We start from the raw sequence: 27,198 nt of genomic DNA on the forward strand, positions 1-27,198 counted from the left end.
TGCAGGAGTGCTGGGTGTGGGCTGTAATAGGGTAATTGTGCTTTTCAGGGTCCTGGGGGAGGAAGGGGATGGCCCAAGGGTGGAAGGAGGTGTGTTGGTGGTGGGTGGCTGAGGAAGGCGCTGCTGGCAGAGGTGGGAAAGGCGATCTCTGCGTTTTGTGGGTGCTGAGGATGTCCTGTCCCACTCTTTTCCCTGTGATCCATGCCTGGGAATGGTGTCTGGGGGGAAGCTGGCATGTTTCACCAAATCTGGTTCAATAAGTGGCAGTTTCCTGTCTCCACCCGCAGCTGGATGGAGGATGGGGCTGGGATCCACCTGTGCATCCCTGCCACCCCACTGCCTGCTGCTGATGTGGTGATTTTGGCTAATTTTGGTGCTCCCCACCTTCCCCTTCCCCTCTGTCTGGGGCTCTCTGCCCTGTCCCTGTCTCCCTTCCCTTTCCATGCCTCTGATCTCACCATGCACCCCAAATGCAGCCCCCATCACCTCCCTGTGCCACACAGCAATGGCACCAGTGGCACTGTGCCACAGGGACACAGCCTGGCAGCAGCAGGGCCCTACCCAAGCCCTGCCTGAGCAACGGGGAAGGAAACTGAGAAAAAATGGAAATTAAAGAGAGGAAAGGATTAATAAGGATCCTGCCTCAACCACAATGGCTTTGTTTCAGGAGAGCTGATACCACACGCTGCTCCTCAGAGGGTTTTGGGAAGCAGAGAGGTTTTGGCCATGCCCAGGTGCAGATCTGGAGTGCTGTGAGTGAGATCTTGGTCCCTGCCCAGCCAACTGATATTCCCTGGTGTCCTGCTGCTGTCCCCAGCCAAGTGCTGCACCATGAGGCCTCTGTTGGCACAAAGCAGAGCCCTGGCACAGTGGAGATTTGGGGGAAGAAATGTGTTCTCACAAGGCACAAAACACAAAGGTGTTCTCACAAGGCAGTGCCTGTCCTGCTGGGTGCTCTGTGGAGCCATCCCTGGGACATGGGACAGGCTGGGATCTGGAGGGCTGCTGGCTCCTGCTGCACAGGGCATCACCCCACAGGCTGTGCACAGCTCACCCCGAGCACAGAACCACCTGTGTGTTTCTGACAACTACCTCTTGCAAGCACCAATCTCCATGTGTGTCCCTGTACATCCGTGTGTGTCCCTGTGCATCCATGTGCATCACCTGTACATCCATGTGTGTCCCTGTGCATCCATGTGTGTCCCTGTACATCCGTGTAGATCACCTGTACATCCCTGTGTGTCCCTGTACATCTGTGTGGATCACCTGTACATCCATGTGTGTCCCTGTACATCCATGTGGATCACCCACACATCCCTGTGTGTCCCTGTACATCTGTATGGATCACCTGTACATCCCTGTGTGTCCCTGTACATCCATGTGGATCACCTGTACATCCCTGTGTGTCCCTGTACATCCGTGTGGATCACCTGTACATCCCTGTGTGTCCCTGTACATCCATGTGGATCACCTGTACATCCCTGTGTGTCCCTGTACATCCGTGTGGATCACCTGTACATCCCTGTGTGTCCCTGTACATCCCTCCCCAGCCCCGGTATTCTTTGCTTTTTGCACTCCTAGATCCCTCAGTCGCTGCCCCACAAGGCTGCTTCCTGCATTTCCTCCATCCCGGGGTATTTGCCCTTTAGAGGAACATTTCTTTAGAGGTATTCCCAGCAGGGACGGGAGGGGAGCAGCACTTTGCACAAGCTGTGCTCAGAGCTGCAGCGACGTCCCGACAAAGCTCTCCCATTATTCCCGTGCCTGCTGTCCGTGGGGAGCTCAGCCTCTTTTCTTCCCTCTCCGCTGCAGGAATCAGCTCTGGCTGCCGCCAGGGTTATCTCCATTCTCCAGCTTGCAGCACTCTCTGCTGCCTCCCCGTCCCTCCGAGGGCTGGGGCTCGACCCCGGCCGGGCAGCGCAGGCTCCCGCAGCCAGCACCGGGGCTTTATTCTGCCATCGCCAATAATGAGCTCGCAGATAAAACCAGGAATAAAACCGGGGACTTGTGGAAGTTCCCTGCCCGCCTGCTGGGCACCGGTGCGTGCTCTCTGCCCCATCCCGATGCCAAGGCTGAGCGGGGGCTGCGGGGAGGGCTGAAGCCAGTTTCAGATAAAGCCAGATGCCAGTTTCTAATAAAGCTCGGCTCCCGCCGTGAGCCGCTCCAGATGAGAACGGCGGGGAAGCCGCCGCCGGACGGACACGTGAAAAACGGCTGAAGGTGAAAGGATCTGTGCACTGCACACTGAGATGTGTGGCATGAGGATGCTCTGAGGAGCATCTTTGCCTGGCTCTGTGCCCCATGGGGGTCTCGGGGGCTGCGGGGTCCGGGGCGCGGGCGCTGCGTGGAGCGCGGCAGGAAGGAAGCGCTCGGCGAGGACACAGCCAGCACTGCGTGCACGTCCTTACATGTGTGCTATTTTCAGCCTGACGGGGAGCAGGCCAAGTTCTCCAACAGACTGAGTTGGGAGCTGAAATCCTCCTCTCCTCCTCCCCGCTGCCCAGCACCCACCGCCGGCAGGCGCGGCGGGTCCGAGTGCGCCGCGGGCACCGCGCTCTGCCCCGCGCACCCCGAGTTCCCATCCGGAGCTGGACCCCGCTCCCTCTGCCGCCGCTGCCGCTGCCCCAGCTCGGAACAAGGCCTCAGGGTCTGTTCCTGCTCGGGGACCAGCGGCTGCAGCTTCTCCTTTCCCCACTTTGCAGCTTCTCCATTCCCCACCGCCACCAGCATCCTCCCAAACCCAACCTCATCCCATCATGGATCTTCAGCCTCACCTGCCTTTGGCTTCATCACACACGTTCCCACCTGCTCCATCCTTGGTTTTTTCCCAAGCAGAAGGTATCCCTCGTCCCCTCCTTCCTCCCTTTCCCAAATTCCCCCTTCCTCCCCCTCATCACTGTGACCCCTCCAGAAGTGCAGCCATGTCCTCGCCCTGTTTGAAATGCAGGGAAGAAGCCCATGTGCACCTTACTGCCTCTGCACCCCGTAATCATTTTGTCAGCCAAAAAGCACTTTTGTCAAACCCCCACAGGCAAACTGGGAGGGGATGAATTGGGAAGAGGCATCTGACACCATTCCCTGCTCTTTTACCCCTTTTCCCATCTGGGGTTTTGCTTTATGTGCAGGACAAGCATTGGGTTTTTCTCTCCTCTCCCTCTCCACGTGTTTCAACAACTGTCCAGAGAGAGTGAAAGGAATAAGGGAAATGTTACAGGAAAGCAGCAAGGCTGGAGAAAATGTATTGCCAGAGGCTGGGTCTGCTCAACAAAGTGCAATTACGCAATGGGAGGAGAAAGCTGTTCGGCCGGAGAGGAGTTTCCAACCAGGACTAATGGAGCCCCAGGCCTGGTCACCTGGGATGGCCCCAAAATGTTCAGGTGCTGGGGGGGGCATTAAATGGCTCCTTCTGCCTAGCACATGAGCTGCTCTCAGGGGTTTTACAGTGGGAGATCGATGGCATTTGTTTGCTCCATCCTCAAAGCAACAAACTCAGTGACAGAGGCTGCCTGGCCCAATCCTGGGAGCCAAAATCTTTCTCCAGGGCCAAGCCCCTAAAGGAGACAGGGCTGTCCTTGATGTCATCTCTCCCACCGCAGCTTCAGGAGGGGTGTTCCTTTCTCAGCCCCTTCATCTTCTCTGGTGAGAGTCTGGGGTCACAGCAGCAGCTGACAGCAGCCCTTTCCTCCAGGAAAAGGGTGGAGGCACTTGGAGTCAGCATTTCATGTGGCCTTGAGGACAGATGGGCTTCCCAGGGACAGGCAGACGGTGTGGGGGAAACAGGCTCTGCTCCAAGTATGGGGACCTCTGAGTTGGGTTCTGCAGCCTGGGAATGTGGCTCTGCTTTTTTTCCCTGCTTTTCTTTCGGCTGGCACTTGCCTGAGCAAAGGGGCAAGCTGCCTTTGCCAGCCTGTGTCACATGAGCACCACGGGGAGTTTGCACAGAGCCGATCCCTTCTCCATAACCTTTCCACTAATGAGGAGGCAAATTCCTGGGATGGCTGCAGTGCTGGAAGGTCACAGCCATCACAGCCTGGCTCTGCCCATGGTCCCATCCTCCTTTCCCACATCCTTAGTGGTTTGGGGTGTAAAGAGGAGCTGGGAATGGGATGCTCCAAGGAAATCTCATGTCCAGGATGGCACCACTGACTGGAAAAATGAGGCACCACCAAGCACAGCCGAGCCATGCCTAACGAACAGGCTGTTGTTAACTCTGCGCTGAAGTGTTTGCAGGTCTCCAACACAGAAAAAAAAAATCCCCAGAACCCACTTGCAAATGCTGCTCATCTAATTAGGGTACCAGAAAAGGCTCATCCATCCTTATGTGTCCAGCATGTCCTCAAACACGCACGTGAAACCTGGGCCATCAAACACTCGGAGCCGACTTCGCAGCGAGACGCTCCCGTCCGGAGACAGGTCTTTAAATCATCCCCGAGCTCTGGGAAAGCTGCAGACAGCTCCAGAGTGGAAAATGAAAAGGAAAAACATTGCTCCTGGAGCTCTTGCCCTGAATTATTTGCTCAGCTTTAATAATAAGTTACACACAAGCCAAACTGAAGCTGCTCAGATGTTTTTGTGGGGAGGACCAGCCTAGTGGATGCTGTGGAACAGTGCCTGAGCCCTTGGTCCTCCAGCACCTTTGGGAATTGATGTGCTCTGGGAAGACAGGCTGGGAAAAGAGGGAAAAAAAATCTTTCTTTAATGGGGTTTTGTGCAGTATGAAAGTGGGAGCTGGGATTGAAGCTTTTCATTGATTGTCCTGGAGCTGGAGGGGACAGCAGTGGTGGGGATGATGTTCCTCTGTCTCTCTTATCTGGCCCTGCTGCTCCCATGGGTGAATAACTGGCAGGTACCAGCAGGGAAAACCCTGGGCTCTTTCCCTGCCTTATTCTAGGCTAGTTTGACTGAATCTGCCTCGTTTAGGATGAATCACTCCAGCACTGCTGGTTGTGACCTGCTGGCCACTGCTTGCTGAGCTCCTGCATTTTCTCTTTTATTGGTGAAAATGAGAAGTTGCTTTTTCTGCCCTTTTCTCTGGGATCACAGATTGCAAATAATGATTGCCTTAAACACAGGCTATTTCCCAGCTTGCTGGGGATGGGATTGCTGGGTGTTCAGTGCTGGTGGCACCAGGAGCCAGGCCAGCTCTGTGTTAACGTGGCCCAACAAGCATCTTGATTTAACTCTCTGTAATTTAACTCTCCTTTATTTAACTCTCCCCTTTCTCAACTTCATCTTTCCTAATGGAGCAGAGTGGATGAGGTCTTGCCACAAGCCATGTGCTGCATCCTGCACACCGGGCTCTGGGTTGGTTTCCATGTGTTTCTCATGGAAAGGCGATGGATCCTGCTTTGTAGAGCTGCAATGGATCCCATTTTCTCTCGTGCTTGATTCCATGGGATCCCATAGAGCACAAGGAGCTGTTCACACTGAGTGCGTGTAGCTGAACACATCTCCCTGGATTTATTGGTTTCTGCTTTTTGCTGCTTTTTCTCCCGTTTCCTTTCCATGGGATTATTTATAGCCAGGCCAGCTCTGCTCCCACCGTCCTCTCCCTCTGACATCCCCAGGTGGTGCCTTGAGGAGGCAGGCACCTTGTTCCCAGTGAAAGATGCTGTCAGGGCTTAGCCCAAGGGCACAGGTATAAAACTTCCTGCAGGAACAGTTTGCTGCAGGAATTGTGCTGAACCAGCCAGACTGGGTGGTTTCAGGGGATCAACCAGGACAGCGCTGAGATGATCTCACCCGCTTGCTTCCAGCCTGATCCCGTTGCTTGTGTAACTCAAACATGTTTTGTAAGGAAAATATAACCTGATGATCCTACCCCCTATGGACTAAGCCAGGATCTGATTTTGGTGTTTATGGCAATAGCAAAATATGAATTTTTCCCCATGGCTTCTTCTCTTTGTGACTCCCATAAGAGCCCTGAGGATTCTGCTGATGCCCTGAGACAGCAGCAGGTCTGGGCTCATGGTTAAAGGTGCAGATGAGACACTTGGGGACGTGGGTTATGGTGGCCATGGCAGTGATGGGTTAACTGGGTGATCTTAGACACCTTTTCCAACCCTAATGATTGTGTGTGCTGCAAAAAGGCAGGGAGGTCTCCAGGAACCCAAAGAGTGGCTCCACATTCCCCTTGGGTCTGTCAGCAACCTTTCCCCCAAATGGAAAATGTGCTTTTGGGGTGAAAAACCCCAACAAAACACATGAAAAAAAAATCACTATCTGTGATGCCATCTGTGTCTGCAGTGTGGCACAGCAGGGACAAGCTGTGCCCAGACTGCTGAGCACCTATGCCAGGGAGCTGAAAGAGGTGGCACGAGCCTTCCTCCTCATTTTCCCCCCCTGGGAGAGGAATGTCCTGTTTCTCTTGGGAACAACATATCTCCCTGGCATCTCTCTCTTTAGAAGCTTTGATTTCTTTTCCAACTGCAGCTCTCTAGCCTCAACAGCATGTCTTGGATAGTTTTTTCTCCCACCGTTCCCCTCCTGTTGATCCCAGGGGAAGGCTGGTTGGAAACCTCTCCAGCAGCCCAGGCAAGAGGCAATGGAGGGCTGGGGGCAGCAAGTTGCCAGTTCATTTGTTTTCCTCGATGGGGTTTCAAAAAAAAAAAAAGTGATGGGCTGATGAGTTTGGAGTCTCAGGGGGGCAATTTCCCTGGCAGCATCCAAGTTGTGTCACCTCTCTGCTTGGCTCTGTGACGACAGTGTTGATTTGAATTCTTCCAACTTAAGACTGATTTAAATGATGGTGAAGTTGGGGGGTGGCGTGTGGGAGTAGAGCACTGAGCGCTATTCTTTTTCGGTTGTCATATGCCTCCATAAAGGCTTCTCCTGCCTTGGGGATTTGCATAGATCCCTGGTCCAGATTGTGCTGCAAAACCCACCGGTGGTCCTCAAAGCTATGGCAACGCTTCTGGGCTGGCTCCTGAGGCAGATGAAGCTGGGAAGTTTAGGTGTGTTTGCAAGCCTTATGCCATCATTGTTCCTTTTTGGGTTTGGGAGATGCAGATGGAGCTGGGAGTGCAGCTGGGAGACCCCACTCCCCTCCTGACCAACAGCATTCCCCCTCCTCTGCAGCCCCATGCCCTGGGGAATGTCTGGCTGCATCTCTATTCTATTCTATTCTATTCTATTCTATTCTATTCTATTCTATTCTATTCTATTCTATTCTATTCTATTCTATCCTATCCTATCCTATCCTATCCTATCCTATCCTATCCTATCCTATCCTATCCTATTCCATTCTGTTTCTCCTCAGCATGTTCTGCTTCGCTGAGCTCTCCCAGCCTTGCACTCCGAACCACTCTAATTTGATGGCAAGATGGTGAGGTCAGGAAAAAAACCCAACATTCTCAATGTTTTTGTGAAAAATAGGTGTTTGGGTAATGACCTCATGGGGAGGGAGGCTGCAGAGTGAGCCAGTCTCCTACCAGTGAAACCGCAGGAGGCGAACGAGTGGGATTGTGCAAATGTCCCAGCCACAGGGAAAGCTTAATTCGGTGCTTGTAATAGCTGAGGACACGCACATCTGTAGGGAAGCAGGCTCCCTTCCTCGCGCTGCTCCCAGAAGGGCTTGTTTGTTTAATTTTATCTCGCCGAGAAAATTATAAAAGGAAAAAAAAAAAAAAAAACAACCCATACAACCACCACTCTGTGGTTTTACTCAGCTGCAGCACAAAACCACCACAGCAGCGGAGCCTGGAGAGCGCCGGGAGCGAAGCCCTCGCCTGAGCCCAGGTATTTCCGTGGGGAAGCGGGGCAGCGAGGGGCCCCCGCGCTCTGCCAGGACCCCGCTGCCTGCTGGCACAGGGCCAGGCAGGATGGAGCCGCTGTAGGAACCGTCAGAGCTGGAGAGATCCGCACATCGCACTGGCTGAGCTGCCCTGCCATAAACCCCACCGCCCCGGGCAGCGGTACCCTGCAAGGAGGGAGATGTTTGCCCTTTGAGAGGCTGCAGCAGGATGGGGGTCTCTGGGGCCCCCAGCACAACAGCCTGGCTTGCCCAGGTGTCACCCCTGCACCTTCTGGCCGAGGAGAGTGGGCAAGGTTGGATTTTGGGGCAGAAAGTTGAGATCTTTGCTGTCTGCGAGCTGCCATGTAAACCCCGGCACAGAGATGGCTGGTGCGGCTGGATAACGTGGGAGAGCCTGTGCTCTGGTTCCAGCTCATTTTCCTCACTGTCATTAGTTTAAATTTCCGAGGGAGCCTGGGCTTGGCATCAGACGCTGACATCCTTTAATTTAACAAATGTAGAAACGGGACGGTTTCCAAGTGGAGTGATTAGAAGCGTCCCGCTCCGTCCCGCAGCCGCGGTGCCGGGCGCTGGCCGGGCCGTCCCTGTCACTGCCGGCGGGGCTGCGGCTGAGACCTCCCACACTCGTCACACGGGTGTGACACCCATCATCACCACCATCACCATCCCTGCCCGCTGCTCAGCGCTGCCATCCCCATCCTCACCATCCTCACCATCCTTGCCCGCTGCTCAGCGCTGCCATCCCATCCTCATCATCCTCACCATCCCTGCCCGCTGCTCAGCGCTGCCATCCCATCCTCATCATCCTCACCATCCCTGCCCGCTGCTCAGCGCTGCCATCCCATCCTCACCATCCCTGCCCAGCAGCGGGGCTGGGAGCAGGAGCACAGCTCGCCAAGGGGCGGGGCGGGGCCGTGCCCCCCATGCCACCCCCATAGCACCCCCCGAGATGCCGCCACCCCTTCGCCCTGGCAAAGGCCTCCTCCTCCTCCGGGTTTGCGTAGGAGGGCGTGTGTCCCCCCTAAGCTGCTTAATGAGGGTTAAGAAGCTAACGGGCTTATTTCCAGCAATGGCTTCCACAGCTCTGCAGGTGTCTCTGGAAGCAGAGTGGCCCTGCTCCCACCCGGGAGCATCCTGCTGGTGTTCCCACCAGCCAGCCTGTGCTGCCATGAGCTCGTCAGTGCTCAGCCAGCTGCCTGAGTCAAAGCAGTGCCTGTTTTCAGGGTGTTTCAACACCCTGTGACAAAGACCCACGTTTGGGTGGGGAAGGGGAGTAGGGGGGTGGCATCCCTATGGATACATCCCCCACCGCCCTGGTCCCTCTCGCTCTGCCTCCAGAGCATCTCTGCAGCATCCCTGGGCGGTCGCCTGGAGACGGCCGCCGCGGGTTGCCACAGCGACGGAGCCTTCGCTCAGCATCCCTCCAACTCCGCAGCCTTGGCCGAAGTTGGGCGACAGGAAAATATCCCAGGGAAGGGATATTTGTCTGTCCTCCCCTGGGGTAGCAATGCAGGGCTGGGGAAACTGAGGCACAGCTGGTGGAGTTGGAGGCAGCTGTGAGGCGATGGAGAAGGGTTTGGAAGTTGCCTGTGATGTGTAATGGGGTAAAAAGGGGTGGAAATGGGGCTGGTGGAGGGCAGGGAGTGCCTGCAGTCAGCACTTTGGGGGGCAGGTGCTGGTGCAGCACCTCCACACGGGTCCTCCCAGCAGCAGCCACTGATTGTCACCATGGCAATGCCAGCTTGCTCAGGTTGTCATCTGCCATGACATCCAGCCCGTTCTGGGGGGGGCTGCAGGGGTGTGCACACCCTAGGGGGCTCAGCCACCCAGAACCCAGACAAAAACCTGGGGTTCCTACACAGGATGGGGAGACTGACCTCAAAACCATCAGGGTCACTCAGGGATGGGGCTCCACAGGGTGACACGGTGGCAAGGGCTGGTGCCTGGCCCTGGGGACTCTCTGTGGTGAGGGAGAGGAGGGTGAGACCCTTTGGGGTGACCATGCAGTGGGGCCCCCACCAGCCCCACCACGGAGGGCTCCCCCCCAAACCAAGGCTATAACTGAAGGCGATGTCCATGGAGGGCGAGGAGAGGTTACGTAACTTTGGCATTTGGAAAATTCTTTCTGTTCCCTTATCGGCTTTATAAATATCTTGACCTGGGGCCAGGCCAGCCAGGGGGGAAGGTGATGACAAGGGCTGCTGCCAGTCCCCACGCTCAGGCCTCCCCAGCCACGGTGCCTCAGTTTCCCCACCTCTATGGGCAAAAGCATCCCTGCTTCTCCCGCTGCTGGGCTGAGGGGAGGGCTCCTTGCTGCCTATGGGAGCAGAGAGGGTTTTTCTCCTCCAACAGAAAAAGAGGGGGATTTTTCTTCCTCTCCTGAAATAGGCTTGAGGGTGGTTTTGGGTTATAGACCTCCTTAAGTGGCAAGACCAAAGAACCAAGGTCCTTGCCCTAATCTGATATCACATCCCCCAGGTTTCAATTTGTTGTATCCTTCTTGCTGGTCTTTGATGTCCTGGAAGTCCCTGGCTGGGGGTCATGCAGTGCCTTATCCAAGGTGTTTTCCCAGCTGGGGTGGGTGCCTGCCCTGTTCCCCCTGCTCCCCACAGCCCTCCTGCCCCCCTGCCACTGCACAGCCCAGCCAGGGGACAGTGGGATGCTGGTGCGTGGCTGCTGCCCACTGCAGGAGCCCCAGGCTTTGAGGGGGGGCTCAGCAGGTCCCCTGCTCACGTGCACTCCCATCTGTGCCACTTGCAGGGCTCTGTGCCCTGGGGATGTCGGAGGGCGGCCGGGGCCGTGTCGATAGCAGCGCGCACGGCACACACAGCCCAGGGCGGCGTTGTGTAACTCTCCGTGAGGCTCTTCACCAGGGCCATGTCACCCTGTTCCAATGCCACCAGACTTGTCATCCTCCCCAGTGCCACCAGACTTGGCCCTTGCCCCAGCCACGGGGTCCTTTTGCTCTGTGCCCTCCCATTGCCATCACGGCCACCCAGCCATGCCAGGATGCTGTGTGATGTCTGTTTGCACTGCTCAGGGGATGCTGGTGGGCAGGATCAGGACCCCAGGGGTTCTGCAGGCTGTTGTGGGTGGCAGCAGCGTGACACCACTGTTACCTCCCCAAATCTTCCTGTGGCAGCATTTTGGGTTTGCCTGCTGGGGCCTCTCTCCTTGTCAGCCCATGTGTGCACACAGCAGGGCCCGGGCTCGCCAACGCCGGGCTGTGCACTCGCCTTGTTCACTGTAGGGTTGCACAAGGACACACGTGGGGGTTGTTATTTTAGGGCTGGCCAAAAAAAATAGGGATCCCTTCATTGCTGTTGTGATCTGCAATGTGTGCCTGAGCAAGCCACCCACCAGTGACCTGCTCTGTGCAAAGGAGAAGAGGGGGAACACGGGCAGATGTGCACCAAGCCTTGGTTTTAGAAATGACCTTTTAAATGCCTTAAATGCCCAGATCTCTGCCACAGGCTCTGTGTCTGCTGAGCCCCTTAACAACAGAACCTGAGGCTGGGGCCCAGAAATAATGAATCATTTTAGGGCTGTCTGTCTGGTTCCTTCATGGCCGCCTCAATTTGAACAGGGCTTTCCAAGCAAGGTGTGTGGCCTGGGAGGGACAATGTGAGCCCTGGGTGGTGGCAATGGGCGCCCTGGGATGTGGCAGTGGAGTGTCCCATAGCACAGCACATCACCCCCAGGCTCTGGGCTACCAACATCAGCGGATGCTGACGTCGGGCAGAGATTTGACTTCTTGCTGCCAGGGCCAGGCTGAGAGGGCACCCATGGCTGGTCCCCGTGGGCAGGGAATGAGGGAGGATTAATTGAGTCTCTGATCTCTGACGGCGAGAGGGGCCAGGAGCAGTGACCCCCCCAGCGTTACGCAACGCCTGTGCTAAATCTTCATGCAGCAGATAAAGACGGTCCCCAAAATACCCTGATCCGCCTTTGCTGCCCTTCAGCTACTTGGGTTTGGGGTCATGACTGAAGTTTGGGGTTGTCCAGCTCTCTGGTGACAGCAAAGGAGCGTTGAAAAGACAGAAAGATTGGGACAGAAACCTGTTACCCCCTGGGAAGATGATTTCCTCCCACTGAGGAATGAGAGCTTTAAGGGAGCCCTTACAGGATTTTGAAGACACTGAAACTCATGAACTGCTGCAGGCAGAGCCATGAGCTGGAGGAAAGCTAATAGCTGCAAAAACAGTGCAAGGGCCTTTTTTGTCTTGAAGATGCCAGGGGAGCTGGACATCCCCAGCAGAAAAGGAGGGTGATTTTTCATCCTCTCCTGAGAAGATGGGGTTTGTGTCACAGCCATCATTAAACAGCAAGAACAAAGTGGTCTCGCCTTGGAACACCGCCTGCCTGACACCACTGTCTGCTCCACCAGCTTGGAATGTGTCTCATCCTTCTGGCTGGTCCTTCACCTCCCAAAAACCTCTGAAATCCCCTCCAAGCTGCTTCTCTTCCACCGCCCCTGGCACCGCTAAGGCATCGTGGGCTGCCCACCACTGTGGCACGGCGATTCCCCTCCCTGCCCCTTGGAAATGCCATTGAAGATGCACATCCCCCTGGCTGGCCGTGGCTCCCCGGGGCCGCGGCCGAGGTGCCGTGTCCTGTACATGTAGGGAAGAAGCGAGGCTGTAACCCGAGCTGGGCATCAAGCAGGCAGGACATCCATCCATCGGCAGAGCCCCCGCCGCTGCCTCGGCTCAGCATCCGCGGCTCTCGCTGCCACCGCGGGGTAAGTAGGGCCGGGAGGGCGGCTCTCCCCGAGCCTGGCGTGTCCTTCCTCCCCTGGCCTTCCTCCTGGGGTTGCCAGTCACCTTTAGGGCTCTGCTGACACCTTAACCCAGCCTGGAGACGCAGCACTTCAGAAATGACAGCTTTACCCTGGCACTGCCGTGGAGCCAGGAAAAGTGCTTGGGATGGTGGGACACGGGCTGGATTTCTGGCCAAGTTGAGCAGTTAATGTTTTGATGGAGCAGGAACCATAATGGGTTTAAGGTCAGAAAAAGGGTGGAGGGTGCTGATGAGCAGTTGATGGCTCAGCCTTGCTTATATTAAGGAGGAAGTTTTTCACAGAAAGAGTGGTCAAATACTGGAATCATCTATCCAGGGAGTCACCATCCCTCGATGTGTTTAAAAAAAGACTGGATGTGGCACTTGGTGCCGTGATCTAGTTGAGGTGTTGGAACATGGGCTGGACTCGATGATCTTAAAGGTCTCTTCCAACCTGGAAATTCTGTGATTCTGTGATATCCCACCTCTCCTGGCCCGAAGGGATGTGTGTGTCCTGAGCTGGTTCTCGTGGTCATCCCTCTCCTTCCCTTGCATATTCCCAGCTGGAATGTCATCCTGCTCCTTTTCGAGCATATTCCCAGCTGGAATGTCATCCTGCTCCTTTTCGAGCATATTCCCAGCTGGAATGTCACTGTGGGAGATGCCATTGCTGTCCCCACAGCCCCTGGCTCTGGCTGGCAGCTCCATGGCTCCCAACCTGTGTTTGTGCCTTCAGGATAAACATTTCTTGGGTACCCATGATTTCCCTGGAATGGGGGGGTTGTGTTGGGTGAGAACAACTGAAACCTGTTTCAGTTTTTAATTTTTTGGTGGTCTCTCTCTGTGACAATCGTGAGGCAAATGAAGGATATTTTGGACAGACTCTCACACTTGGGAATAATGGGATTTGGGAACGAGGCTTCCACTGGAACCAGGCAAGCAGGAGGTACAGGGTTAGTCCTGCTGGATGAGGAAGAATGGATCCAGATCTGTCATCTCCGGCCTCTGACACTGAGGTGTGAGAGGGCTCTTGAAATAATCTGTGCCTGTGATATCCCAGGGATGGTTCCAACCACTGGTGTTACCTTCAGGGTAGGAAGCCCTCAGCACTGCGCCCTCAGCTCCTTTCTGTCTGGTTGGTGACAAAATCCACTTGGAGACATTTGCCCTTTCTGCCTGGCTTTCCCCTTTCTTCCCACGGTGGTTTTTAGCAGCTGGATGCTCCCCTTTGGTCAGGCCAGGGCTGGGGCAGGGCTGTTGCCTCTCCCCTGAGCCTCTTGGCATGTGCTGGATGGGAACCTGCCATTCCCAGTGGAAATCCATGTCCCTGCAGAGGCCCCAGCTGTGGCAGGCAGGAGCATGAATGACCAATTCCAGCCCTGTCATCATCTCCATTTCTCAACCTCCATTCCTGGGAGCTCTGGGGCTGGAGCTGGAGCCCAGCACATGTCTGGATTTGGGAGCATGCAGGAGGGACCAGGGCCATGTGATGGAGACACCCCAAGGTCACCAACCCATCCAAGCACATCCCTTGGCCCACACGACCCAGGGATGTTTTTTTTGGGAGGGAGGCCACCACCACAGCCTGGCAGGGAACAGGACTTGCTTGGGGACTTGTACAACTCTCTGGAACCTTGGGCACGGCTGGGCTGGGTAGTATTTCAGTTCTAAGCCCTGGATATCCCCCTGCCATGAGTCCCACCCAGGGAGGGGCTCCTCTTCACCCTCCAAAGACCCCACTGACCCAGCCTCAGCCATCTCCATCACCAGAGTCCCAACCCCAGCAGCTCCTGAGGCTCCTGGGACACCGTCACCATGGCAGGACACGGGCACAGGGCATTGCTGCTGCAGAACTTTAATTTGCAGGGCCCGGGGGCTGCTGGGAGCAGAACTCTGACGTCCTGTGGGTCAGATCTTGCTGGGTGCAGGGTCTGGAGCATCAGCAGGCTGGGAAACCTCCCCTCCCCCTCGCTAAATCCCTTCCCAGGCGCAGGACAGTAGGTTACGGGACTCGACCAGAGGTTGGATTTAAGGAGATTACAATTTCTCCCCCAGGATAATCTAGAAATTCAATTAAAACTCTCTGTCTCCTGCCCGGGCTGCAGCAGGGCCCGGGGCACCCTGTGCCCTGCAGCCATGGCCGGGGAGCGCTGGGGTCCCCCCGGGCACACACCAGGTAAGGGCTGACACCCCCGGGATCCCTGCCTGGGGAGGAGCTGGGCTCTGCCCCTTCCCAGCCTGAATTCCTGGGATATTTACACCACCCTCTGAGCCTGGGGGGCTGTGGGGGCCTGCAGGGGGTGTGGGCAGGGGTAGGGGGGTACCCCAGAGGTTTGGGTGGGTCTCATGTGGGCAGGGCAGGCTGGCTGGGTTTTGGGGCATCCTTTGGCAGCCCCTGCCAAGGCCTGTGACCCCCTTACCCTCATCCTTGCCCCCTGTCCGGGTGTGTGGATGTGAGGGGATGGAAAAACAGCCTGAGATTTCCAGGAGAACAAAATGGGATTTCAGGACTGGGGGGACAGCAGGGCTGGCTGTGGGTTGGGGTGACTGTGGGTGTTGTGGCATTGATCCCAGATTGCCCTGGTATTGTCCTGCAGTCAGGCAGGGGGACAGCAGCAGGGGTGGATGTAGAGCCCCGGGGCCCTGTCAGCACAGGAGTGGGTGCTGGAGCAGGGATGGGTGCTGAGCTGGAGCAGGGATGGGTGCTGGAACAGGAATGGGTGCTGAAACAGGGATGGGTGCTGGAGCAGGGATGGGTGCTGGAACAGGAATGGGTGCTGAAACAGGAATGGGTGCTGACCTGGAACAGACACAACTGGACTGGAGTGCTCCACTGATTTTGGGGCCAAATGAATGCTCAGTGCAGCCTCTGAAAGGCTCTTTCCCAGGATCTCTCTGATCCAGGGCACATCCAGCAGGAGTTTTAGGGTGCTTAAGCACCTGCCCATCACCCCACAGAGGCCACCTGGCCCCGGTGGTGACGAAGGCTGCACGTGGCCCTTTTCCTGCTCCCGTACCCGTGGCATCCACACGTGGCTCAGGGGGACAGGGATGAGCCAGCATCTCTCCAGGCACCCTGGGGAGGGCCTTCCTTGTCCCAGGGGCCTTCCTTGTCCCACGTGCCTCAGTTTCCCTTCTCTGTGTGTTGCAGACAGTGATTTCTCAATGCTTGCTGGAAATAGGGAGTACATGGGTGTTCTGGGCAGGGGTGTGTGCCCGTGGCTGTTTTCCTCCTGTGTCCTTGCCAAAATGGAGCAGTTCTTTCTCATTAGGGATGCACTGTGGTGGGAACCTCTTTCCTGTCCTCCCCGTCAGTGGAGGGGAAACAGGGAGCCATTTATCCTCATTTATTCTTTATATGTCCTGACCTGGCCTGCCTTGTGCTGACCCCTCATTTTTTGGCAGTGCTCAGAGACAGGGCATTGTAGGAGGGAGTTATTCAGGCATTGCTGCTACCCTGGCATGGCTGAGCAACCCCTGAGCTGCCTCCCCTCGGTTTGGGGGTGCCCTCAGTGAGGGGTGGCTTTGTGGGGACGGGGTGAGCAGGGGATATTTGTGCTTTCTCGGCCGCACACAGAGCTGGGTGGCATTGCTGTCCTCCTCGCCGCTGACATTGCTGTGCTGCCGCTGGGCCATGAAGGGCATCGCCGCGGGAGATAGCGGCGTTATCTCCCGGAGCAGGGCAGCGTTATCTCGGCTCGGGGCAGGCAGCAGCGCCCAGTGTGACCCGCTCAGCCATCCCCTCCCTGCCCCTCCAACGGGGTTCCTGCAAACTCATCACCCCAAACTCCTCCGAGCCCCACCTGAGCTGTGCCACATTCCCATGGGAGGGAAAATCCACGCTGGGAGGGTGCGAGAGGCGGGTGCCAGCCGGAACGCGTCCCCTCCACAGGAAAGGTGTGATGATAAATGGCATTGACACATCCAGCCGGCTCTAACTAATGACTTCCCCGGCACCCAGCGCCTTTTCCCAGCGCGCTGGCCGTCCCGAATATTGTTGTAACATTTAACATCCCCTTTTAAGACAAAAAGTAAAATAAATAAAATTAAGCGTGCAGTTGGCAGATTGCTGGAGACTCTCGGCGGGGATCCGCTCCGCGGTGGGAGCCGCGCTGCTGCAGCTTCGTGGCAGGAGCTGTTCCTCCCTTGTCAGCTCATTAGCTGGGGCTGTCCTGCCTCCCGAGCCGCGGGGAGCCGGGGCCACGAGTTCCCGAAACTCGAATTATGAGCCTGGTTTGCTTCATACACGTTAACGCTGTTTGCTCAGCCCGGGACGCGTGGCACCGACAGCGGGGATGGTCCCGGTCCCGCTCCTGCCCTGCACCCAGCGGGGTTTGCCGGAGCTGGAGCCGGGCTGGGATTAACGGGACTGTCAGGGAAGTTTTCATGTTGTTCCTGTGCGGGGAAATTGTGCTAGGCAGGTTTGTGGGACTCCTGGGAAGCAGAAGGAAGGGGGATGTACCCCAGGATCACCTCTGGCAGCCCCTGGGGCAGTTCTGGCTGTGGGATGCCAGGCTGGTGCAGAGGATGCACTCCGGAGCCGGGGAGATGCAGAGTGACCACGGGGATGCTGTCCCGGCTGTTCCCCTGTCAGAGCCCGTCCAGCCGCGGCTTTCGTGTGTTTGCATGAGCCCCCTCCCAGCCCGAGCCTCCCGCAGCTGCAGCGTGGGGCTCCAGCCTTCAAAATTAAACCAAACCAGAAACTCAGCTTTCAGCGAAGTCGAGAAAGTGTATTTCCAAACAAAACTGTGCTAAATAAAGGACGAGCCGCAGGCGGCCGCCTGCTCCGGCACATCCACTTTGCTGCCTTTATTTAGCTGCTTTATTTGTCTGCCCAGGCTGCCGCTGCCGGCCCGGGACAGGGGGGGTCTGTCCCACCAGGAGCTCCGGGAAGGGCTCGGGAATGTGGGGTGGGAAAGGGGCTGTGCCACAAGGATGTCCCTGTACCCAAACCAGAGTCAGCTCCTGGGGTCTGTCCTGGCATCACCCCGTGGCAGAGGGGTCCCTGAAACTGTGTGTGGCATGGGAAGGGAAAAGGGGAAAAGGGGAAAAGGGGAAAAGGGGAAAAGGGGAAAAGGGGAAAAGGGGAAAAGGGGAAAAGGGGAAAAGGGGAAAAGGGGAAAAGGGGAAAAGGGGAAAAGGGGAAAAGGGGAAAAGGGGAAAAGGGGAAAAGGGGAAAAGGGAAGGAAGGAAGGAAGGAAGGAAGGAAGGAAGGAAGGAAGGAAGGAAGGAAGGAAGGAAGGAAGGAAGGAAGGAAGGAAGGAAGGAAGGAAGGAAGGAAGGAAGGAAGGAAGGAAGGAAGGAAGGAAGGAAGGAAGGAAGGAAGGAAGGAAGGAAGGAAGGAAGGAAGGAAGGAAGGAAGGAAGGAAGGAAGGAAGGAAGGAAGGAAGGAAGGATAAAGGGGAGCAGGGATGGAGCCTGAGGGTCCCTTGAAGCCCCACCACAGGTGAGGGCAGCTCTGCTGCCTCTGCAGTCACCCGGGCACAGCTCCCCTGCCAGCACAGTTAATCCAGACCCCAGCTAATCCTCTCACAGGTCACTGGGGGCTCATTGCATTTTGTTCACTTCTCAAATGCATCTAGAATTAATTAAAAAAACCCAACTCTAAATTCCTCTTGTGGCAAAAGCGTTCAGTGTATTGTCCTGGGGTGAGCCGGAGGAGTGATAGAGGAGCAGCTTTTTGTGGCCCAAAATGCTCAGATCTCATTTTTAAAAAAAGAGGAGAAACATTAATGGATGCAGCCAGGATGGACAGGAGAAAGACTCGGGGAGGGAGACCAGGTTGGTGCTGGGCAGCTGGCCTGACAGATCAGCTCTGCAAGGCCACTTAGGTCCTGTTTCAATTCCAGGGACTCTAAGATTGTAAATATTTACTATTAATATTAACTGTTTGTGCCTATTTTTTTCTCCCCTGTGGCTCCAAGGAGGGAGAGGCTCTCATTCAGCATGTGAGCAATCCCTTGGTCTGCTGAGATGCCAACAAACCACTGTGGCTCTCAAAAACTCAACTTTAGTTGATAAAAATTGTTGTACTTGGATTGCAACAGGACAAAATGTGTTGTTTGGTATGAGGTGGTGGCACACATGGGTCTGCGTCCAGCAGCTGGGAGGTTTGGCCAGGCTTTAGTGCTCCTGCTTTTGGTACAGTGCTTCTGGAGGGTTTCTTGATTCTCAGGCTGGGTTTGGGGAGCATTTCAGTAAAAGGCAGTGCAGGGTATCATTGCAATGATGCAGCCCCAGGCAGGCTGTGCCTGGCAATGCTCCCTGGCTCTGGCTGGCCCTGGACACTGTGTAATGGAAAGGGTGTGTTTGTCCCAGCGTGTCCCCGGGCACTGGAGCTGATTGCAGGAATCGAGCGCATCGATCGGGCCGGCGGATCCGGCACAGCCTGTCCAGCCCAGAGGCCTCTCTGTGCTCCAGGCACAGCTGGGCTCTCACAGGGGGCTCTCAGCTCTCACAGGGGGCTCTGCACCCACTCCCACCCCATGCTGGTGCTCTGCGCAGGTCTCACTACCAGAAAAGTGGTTCCATCCTCAGTGGCACATCCCATGGCGCTAAATAACAGGGTGATCTGTGCCAGGGGGTCGTGTGTGAAGAGTTCCTGTGGTGTCATCTCTTTGAGGTGCTTGGGGTGTGCCACATGGCTTCTCCACAGTCCTGTCCACTCCCTGATGCAGCCCCACAAGGGGCTGGGGGATGCAGCAGCCTGGCAGAGTGGGTTTCTCCACCACGTGCTCATCTCCACCAGGCTTGGGCCACCTCTCCCATGTCCTTGTCATCTCTCTCCCAAGCAAAGCTGAGTGTAGGTCCTTGACCCTGCAGCTGAGCCTTCCAGAAGGGACCAAAACAGCTCCCCATTCCCCAGTGGCAGCTGTTCCTTCATGAGACTTGGCCAGCTCAACCCATCTGTGACCGTGGATGGCTCCATGTCCCAATGGATACGTTGGGAAAGTTGCTCCTCAGGACATCTGCCCTGAGCAAGTACCTTCTTCAACCAGATGCACGTTGGCTGTGTCCTCTCCCATCCCCGGGCAGGGGGACAGAGGTTAAATCCACATCTCCCTGTGCTTTCCCTCGAGCCCAGCAGAGCTGGTGCTCTGAGGTCGGCGCTGGGCTGGGCACCGATCCATCTGGCACGGGCAATGTGAACTGATGGAGCTGCTTCCAGGAGTACCTTTATTGGTATCTGTGTCCCACGGAGAACAGCTGGGCCTCTCTGCTTTCCTCTCTGGTGGCAGAGCTCGTGGGAAAAGTGAAGTGGAGAAACTCTCCAGGTTTTTCCTCTGCTGGAGATGTTGAGTGTCCCACAAATGCAGTAGGATTTGTTCACTCACTTCGTATCCTGAAAGAAGAAACTCTAACACCTTCTCCTTTCCTCAGTGTGTTTTTTGAGAGCAGCCCAGCCAAGGAAGGGAGAATTAGAGCAGTGCAGGAGGTTGTCACTCATCAGAACCATTGGCCAAGCAGCCCCTCGGGTCCCTGTGCCATGAGTGGTAACGGCCCTGTCTCTGTTTTCTCATTGCAGAGCCTCTCACAGGATCCACGTGGTGACGTGGCAGCCAAGACGTGGAAGTTTGGGACTTCTCTTCCACCGCAGCAGAATTTGGGGGGTGGGCAGGGGTGGGTCAGGGGGACACTGGGAGTCGCAAGACCCTTCACCTTCACTGTGGGCTTGGCTCAGGGATGACAACGGGCAGAGTCAACCCTTACAGCATCGTGTCCTCCGAGGAAGACGGGCTGAGGTTGACCACCATGCCAGGTATCAACGGCTTTGGCAATGGGAAAATCCACACCAGGAGGAAATGCAGGAACAGGTTTGTAAAGAAGAATGGTCAGTGCAACGTGGAGTTCACCAACATGGATGACAAGCCACAGAGGTACATTGCAGACATGTTCACCACGTGCGTTGACATCCGCTGGAGGTATATGCTCTTGCTCTTTTCCCTGGCATTTCTGGTGTCCTGGTTATTGTTTGGGCTGATTTTCTGGCTAATTGCACTCATTCATGGAGACCTAGAAAACCCAGGTGGAGATGATACTTTCAAGCCTTGCGTTCTGCAGGTCAATGGCTTTGTGGCTGCTTTTCTGTTCTCCATCGAGACCCAAACGACGATTGGGTACGGCTTCCGCTGCGTGACCGAGGAGTGTCCGCTCGCCGTCTTCATGGTGGTGGTTCAGTCCATCGTGGGCTGCATAATCGACTCTTTCATGATTGGTGCAATAATGGCAAAAATGGCCAGGCCCAAAAAACGGGCCCAGACATTACTTTTCAGCCATAACGCAGTAGTGGCGATGAGAGATGGAAAACTCTGCCTGATGTGGAGAGTTGGGAACCTACGGAAAAGCCACATAGTAGAAGCCCACGTACGAGCTCAGCTAATTAAGCCCAGGATCACAGAGGAAGGGGAGTACATCCCACTCGACCAAATAGACATTGACGTGGGCTTTGATAAAGGCTTGGACCGTATTTTCTTGGTGTCTCCCATCACCATTCTCCACGAGATCAACGAGGACAGCCCCTTGTTCGGGATCAGCCGCCAGGACTTGGAGACAGATGACTTTGAGATCGTCGTCATCCTGGAGGGCATGGTGGAAGCCACAGCCATGACGACGCAAGCTCGGAGCTCCTACCTGGCCAGTGAGATACTGTGGGGCCACCGCTTCGAGCCCGTCTTGTTCGAGGAGAAAAACCAGTACAAAGTAGACTATTCCCACTTCCACAAAACCTACGAGGTCCCGTCCACACCCCGCTGCAGCGCCAAGGACTTGGTGGAGAACAAATTCCTGCTGCCCAGCACCAACTCCTTCTGCTACGAGAACGAGCTGGCCTTCATGAGCCGCGATGAGGAAGAGGAAGACGACGACAGTCGGGGTCTGGAGGACCTCAGCCCAGACAACAGGCACGAGTTTGACAGGCTTCAAGCCACAATAGCGTTGGATCAGCGGTCGTACAGGAGGGAGTCAGAAATATGACTCTTGGTCCTTCTGTTGACTTTTCCAAGGGTATTTTTTTCCTCCTCTAATCTCTTCCCCTACAACCCGCTCAAATTATGCAGAACAATGCAAGTGCCATAGGAATGCTTGAGAAATTAGTATCGTTCATAGTTTTCAGTTTCATCGCAATAACCACTGAGCGGTCTGCAGAGGGGACGGTGGCAGGCCACGGCGCGTCCCCCGCGCCCAGCGCCCGCGGCAGGGCCCACGGCTCTGGGGGATGGATGGATGGATGGACAGAGGGATGGATGGACAGAAGGAAGGATGAGGAGAGGAGGGTCCGTGGGGCGTGGGCAGGTGCTCGCCCCGCTCGGCCCCGTGGGGCTTTGCTCTCCCCGTGGGGAAAACGTCAGCGTTTTCCTGGAGCCGAGCACTGCGAGATCCAAAAAGAGGAAATATCAGGAAACAAATCTTACTCTCTCTCTTTCTCTCTTTCTTTTCTTTTCCTTTTATTTTTTAACTGAGCAGCGACAACAAAACAATTGCTCCTTCGGCAGGCGGTCTAGTTCAGTTGCACAAGAACAACACTTGAAATAACATGCAACATTAATGTACTTCTTTTTAATTTGGGAAAAAACGGGGGAGGGAGGTGAGAGGGTTTTTAATATTTTCACCGCACCATTTGGGAGACTGTTTACCAAAATAATAATAATAATTATTATTATTATAATTATAACAATAATAATAATATTAAATCTGAAAGAAGTCATTCAGTATTTTTTAAAAATGAACAAGGGAGTGAAGAAGTCACTGGGGTCCTTTGAGGGGGTGACTTGTTGGGTAAATGCAAGAGCTAAAAGTTAAGATTGCATCCAATTTTGGGGTGTTTTTTTACCACTGGCATGACTTCATATGCAGATGTAAGTGACTGTAGGTCTGTGACAGTGAAAGAAAGTAGTGGAATTATTGACAAAGGAGGTAATAAGGATAAGCAGGGCTGTGAGAGAAAAAAGCATTGTAAACATGGTAATTAGCCAATTTCTAGAAATGTTGGATTCTGGGGTGGAAATGGGGTCTGGAACTTCAGCTGCTGAAGTGTTGGGTTTCCCCCAACATCTCTGATGGGGAATTCATAAGGTTCACCATAACAGGGACATAACAGTGAAAAGCACAAAAATGAGAGTGGAGAGCTCTCAAGTTTGGGTATTTCCCCACTTTTCTGACCAATTTGGTATTTTTCTTCCTTGAAGAATATTTTCAAACATGGAAATCAATGGGAAAGTCATCTTGTTGGGCTGCACTTCTAGTCCTGGAGCTGTGTCCATGCCAGGCTGGGCCTTATGAATTCCCAACTCACCAGAGAGTGCTGCTTCAGAGGCAGATGTTCTCCCCAAAACTACTGATGCCAGTCGAGAAAATCACCCCACCTTGCGCTTCAGCCCATCCCTGTGTCCCAGCCTCAAGGTGGATTGTGCCTTAGAGATGCGAACTCATCCCGTGTCCCAGCCCTTCTCCACAGCCCCCATCCTGCATCCCCCCTCTTGCTCTGCAGCACCCTCATCCCATCATCCACCGCCTTTCAGGCTGGCATTGGTGACAACTGCTTCAGCGTTGGCTCTGGCACAAGGCAGAGCACCCCATGCATGGGAAGGGTGCTTCCCCCTGCCCCTGCCCTGCTCCCACAGAGGGAAGGGGTCAGGCAGGTGCAGGTTGTGGGTCCCTTCACCTGAGCTCGTTGGTGCTCTGGGAGCCAAACTCTGGCTCCCTGCTCCCTGTGGCCATGGGAAAGGCTTTGTACCCTCATGGGCATCCCTCATCTGACCCTGGGCATGGAGCCCTTGGGGAGGGGGCTCAGCAGTGGGGTCCTCCACAGCATTTTGGCTGGGATGGGCTCCCGGTGCTTTTCCCCCCACAGCCCACGCCAGGGAAGCCAAGTCTTGGGGTCAGGACTTGCTGTGGTGTGGCAGAAACAGGGTTTGTCCTGTGTCCCCATCCCCATCTTTTCCTTGCCAAGGGCTCTGGGGAAAGGCTGCCCTGAGTGTCCCTGTGCCACCAAGCATCGTGGTGGGGACCAGGACACACCCTGCAGAGCTTCTGCCCACCAGTGTCTGTCACCATCACCCCACACTGCTGCTCTGGTTTTGGCTTCCTCTGAAAACCACTGGGAGAAAACCTTCTCCAGGGGCAGCGCTGGGAGGCAGCTCTTCCAGCACTGAGCGCCCCAAATGTGTTGTCCCCACAAGTGGGGACCCATAGGGACGTGCCATTGAGCTCCAGCCATGACATTTATGTTTCTGAGGCAGCGAAGGTGGATGCCGTCCCATCTCCAATCCCTTTGCTCCTGGGGGGATGCTTTTACCCCCTGCTTTTTGCACCACAGCATCTGGGGGGTGGGAAGGATGGATGGGGGTGGGGGGCAGAGAGATTTTGTGTGAGCACTACTTATTTATTTTTTTAAAACAAATGCTTTTAAGTGGTTTTAGGTTCTTTTGAATAAATAATAATTATTAAAAAAAATATAAAAGGTGCACATCTTGCTGCTGTAGAGTTCTCAGAGGGTTAACTTCTTTATAAATATATATATATATATCACAGTAAATATTTGTATAAAAACGAAAGAGAAATAGAGATGTCTTTAAGTAAATTATTGCTTTTAAACAAACTTCTATGATTGTACAGTGTTACCTGGGAGAATAGAATAATATATACAGATGTATTTTTAAACTGCTGTGTAGGAGGAGGATGTGAACTGGGACAGGGAGAGCCTGTGGCTGGCACAGTGAGGGGATTTTGGACCTTCCCTGGCCCCTGTTCACACAACCCCTGCCCCAAGCCCTAGTGAGGGTCTAGCTCTGGTGAGATGTCCTATATCTACTGTATAGTCCTTGTCCTGCCCATGGACCATGCCGGTACATATAAAATGTATAAATATTATTTTTGCCTACCTGTGAGAGCTCAGAGCTACTGGTCTTTTCTCCTACCACCAGGGAGCATTGGGAAGGCTGCCCAGCCATAGCTTAAATCCCATCAATTGTCAAAGAAAGGGGTAAAATTTAAAAACTAAACAAAAAAAGGTGGGAAAAGCCCAAGTTCAGCCCTTGTGTTTCCTTAGGGGGCTGGGAAGGCACAGGGATGCTTTGGGTGTGTGGGTTTTTGTGGAGGGGAATCCCTGTGGGAAGGGGCTTGGAGAGGAGCAAGGTGAAATGTGCCCCCCACCATAAAGAGCCGCCGGCCATTTCCTGCAGCCAGCTCCATCCCCGGAGCCCGCTCCGGTGTTACACCTGATCCTTGGGAAGGAGGGAGCCGCTGATCCCTTGGCCAGCATCCCGCAGGCATTGCCTGGGGCTGGGGCTCCCCAAGCCGGGGGTCGGGGCTGCACCTGCTCCGGTTTGGCCTCACCTGAGCAATCCCCAGTGAGGGCAGCAAGCAGCAGCATCCCCACACCCCAAATCCACCTCTGGGGAGAGCATCCTGTGCCCTGGGGGCTCCTCACCAGGCCGGGGAGGGTTGGGGCCATCGGGACGAGCCTGAGCTTCTCATCACCAAATTTAGTGCACTTTGTCTTTTAGGGCTGGGACAATCACTTAGCGCTCAACCTTTCACGATTCGGTGCCTGCTTGACCTTCAAACCTTTTGTAGGAGATGATTTCAGAGCCACCTTTTCTATCTTTAATAAGGCAGAACAAATACGTTTATTTTTAAACCCTCCCGCTCTTCCCTTTCCTCTCGTGCTGACAACCAAAAGAGTCCCCTCTGTGTGTGTGTGTGTCCCCTCTCATTTATTGCACACAGAAGCGAGCGTGTGGCAGCTGTGGCTGTGTCCACATCCTGCTCTCCCACCCCCCAATTCAGGAATGCTGCCACGGGGGGGGTGGCACAGGAGCAGGGACGGGACGTGGGACAGCGCCCAGCCCGATGCCACCCATCCCTTCACCCGCCAGCTGTGCACATCTGTCCCGCTGCCCATCCCAGGGCACCTTGTCCCCTCCATCTCCCCCCAAACACACCCAGTGCTCCCCCAGGCTTGGCCCCTCTTGGGTTTGGGGACAGAGACCTGGCACCAGTTCACAGGGCAGGTTGGCAACTGGGAGCACTGGTTTCCCAGGGGTGAAATGCTGAGTCTGTTCGCTGGGGCAGTGGTGGTAGAGAAGCTGAGGGATGCAATGAAGGATCTGTACCTTTTCCACCTCCGGTGTTTCTCTGTCTCATTGCACATATATTTGAGATATATGTGACAATGTATATATATATTTGTAAAATGTATTTCAGACGACAAAACTGGCCAATTTTATGTTATTTTAAATATATTATATATATTATATATAAGAGTCTCCAAAAGATATAAATAGACTAGAGAAAATAATATAAATATGTAATAAATGTATTTTGATCTATTTAAAATATCTCGCGTCATGCTGTATATTTTAAAGATCATAGTGAAGTGTCTGCCTGTAGCCAACTTCCAACGTGTTTCCAAGTCTGTCAGTTGTCACACACACAGGATATGTGGAGCAAACTTTGAGCAAGACTGGGGCCAGCACGACAAAGAGAGATTATTTTTAAGAGCCTTTTAGCAAATATCCATCCTGCTGCCTTTAGGCAAGAGCAGAAAACACACATTTGAATTTTTCTTGGGAGGATAATTTTCCTCCCTGCTGCAGGAATGCTCAGAATCAGGGGGGGCTCTGCAGAGCCCATCCCTGGGTACCACTCACTCCAGTGGCTCTGCCCACAGGAACAGAGTGCAGCCATGCAGGGAGCCCGGAGATGGGAAAATGTGTCAGGCAGAACGAGCCAAATCATCCAAAACCGACCCAACAAATCTTCCCAGAGCGACCTTGGTCCCCTTGGGCCCTGGAGGATGTGTTTCCTATGGCACTGCCTCCTGTGGGGGCCTCAGGGGACATCGCACCGTGTCCAAGTGACAGTTTGAATGGCTTTAATGGTCACGGCTGGAGGAGAGCGGAGACAGTGTGAGATGCTATTTACAGAGAGGTTAATGGCCTGCTGGACACACAGCCCCTGGATTTGCCAGCCTGGATTTTCCTCCTGGCTTTCACACCTGGCTGCTGCAGGGAACGGGGCTCGTGTGCTGAGATAACCTGGGGAAATTATCCATCGTCATTCCTCAGGCTGGGCAGGGGCTGAATCCAGTTCAGGTTGATCATTTCCACCCACCAGTGATGGTCTGCTGGGTCCCATCAGCTCCATCCCTTTCGCCATAAGGAAGTTTTTTACTCATTTAAAAATAAAAATCCCTGCCAGCCACTCACTCTAATCATCACAGAGGGGGCTGGGGCTAAGCAAGATTTAAGAGCAAAGCCCATTTAATTTAGCAAAGGGGGAGACTGAGAGGTGAGTTGATTACAGCATTTGTCATGGGGAGGATACACTGGTACAAAGAGGTAACTCAATCTAGCAGGGAGAGCCATAACAACCACCTCTTCCTGGAAGCTGGAGCCAGACAAATCTATCTTGGAAATAAGGAGCGATCTTTTAATAATGATTAGCTATTAGAACAAGCCACCAATCTCTGTCTCTTAATGCCTTTAAATCTGGACCAGATGCTTTTCTGGAAGCTTTTCTCTTGCTGAGGAGAGGAGCGGGGGGTTCTCGGGGATGCTAATGGCCTGTTAGAGGCAGGGAGGAGAGGAGATGGGAAACACTCTACTCCAAACCACGGGCTGGATCTCGGCAAGGAAAATGCCAGGGAGGAGGTGGGGGATGCTCTG

The 27,198-nt window shown here is 54.7% G+C and overlaps 1 protein-coding gene across 1 annotated transcript in view; it reads left to right on the forward strand.

Moving 5' to 3' along the window:
* LOC102069637 (ATP-sensitive inward rectifier potassium channel 12) overlaps positions 1 to 25,867 on the forward strand; it is a 34,887-nt gene extending 9,020 nt beyond the window's left edge. Inside the window, exon 2 of the mRNA XM_014267328.3 lies at positions 20,058 to 25,867. Coding sequence (XP_014122803.1) covers positions 20,216 to 21,505 — 1,290 coding nt within the window. The 5' untranslated portion in view covers positions 20,058 to 20,215 and the 3' untranslated portion in view covers positions 21,506 to 25,867. The remainder of the gene's footprint in view (positions 1 to 20,057) is intronic.
* The last annotated feature ends 1,331 nt before the right edge of the window (positions 25,868 to 27,198 follow it).

This window comes from Zonotrichia albicollis, chromosome 16, assembly GCF_047830755.1.
Source record: "Zonotrichia albicollis isolate bZonAlb1 chromosome 16, bZonAlb1.hap1, whole genome shotgun sequence".
NCBI lineage: Eukaryota > Metazoa > Chordata > Aves > Passeriformes > Passerellidae > Zonotrichia > Zonotrichia albicollis.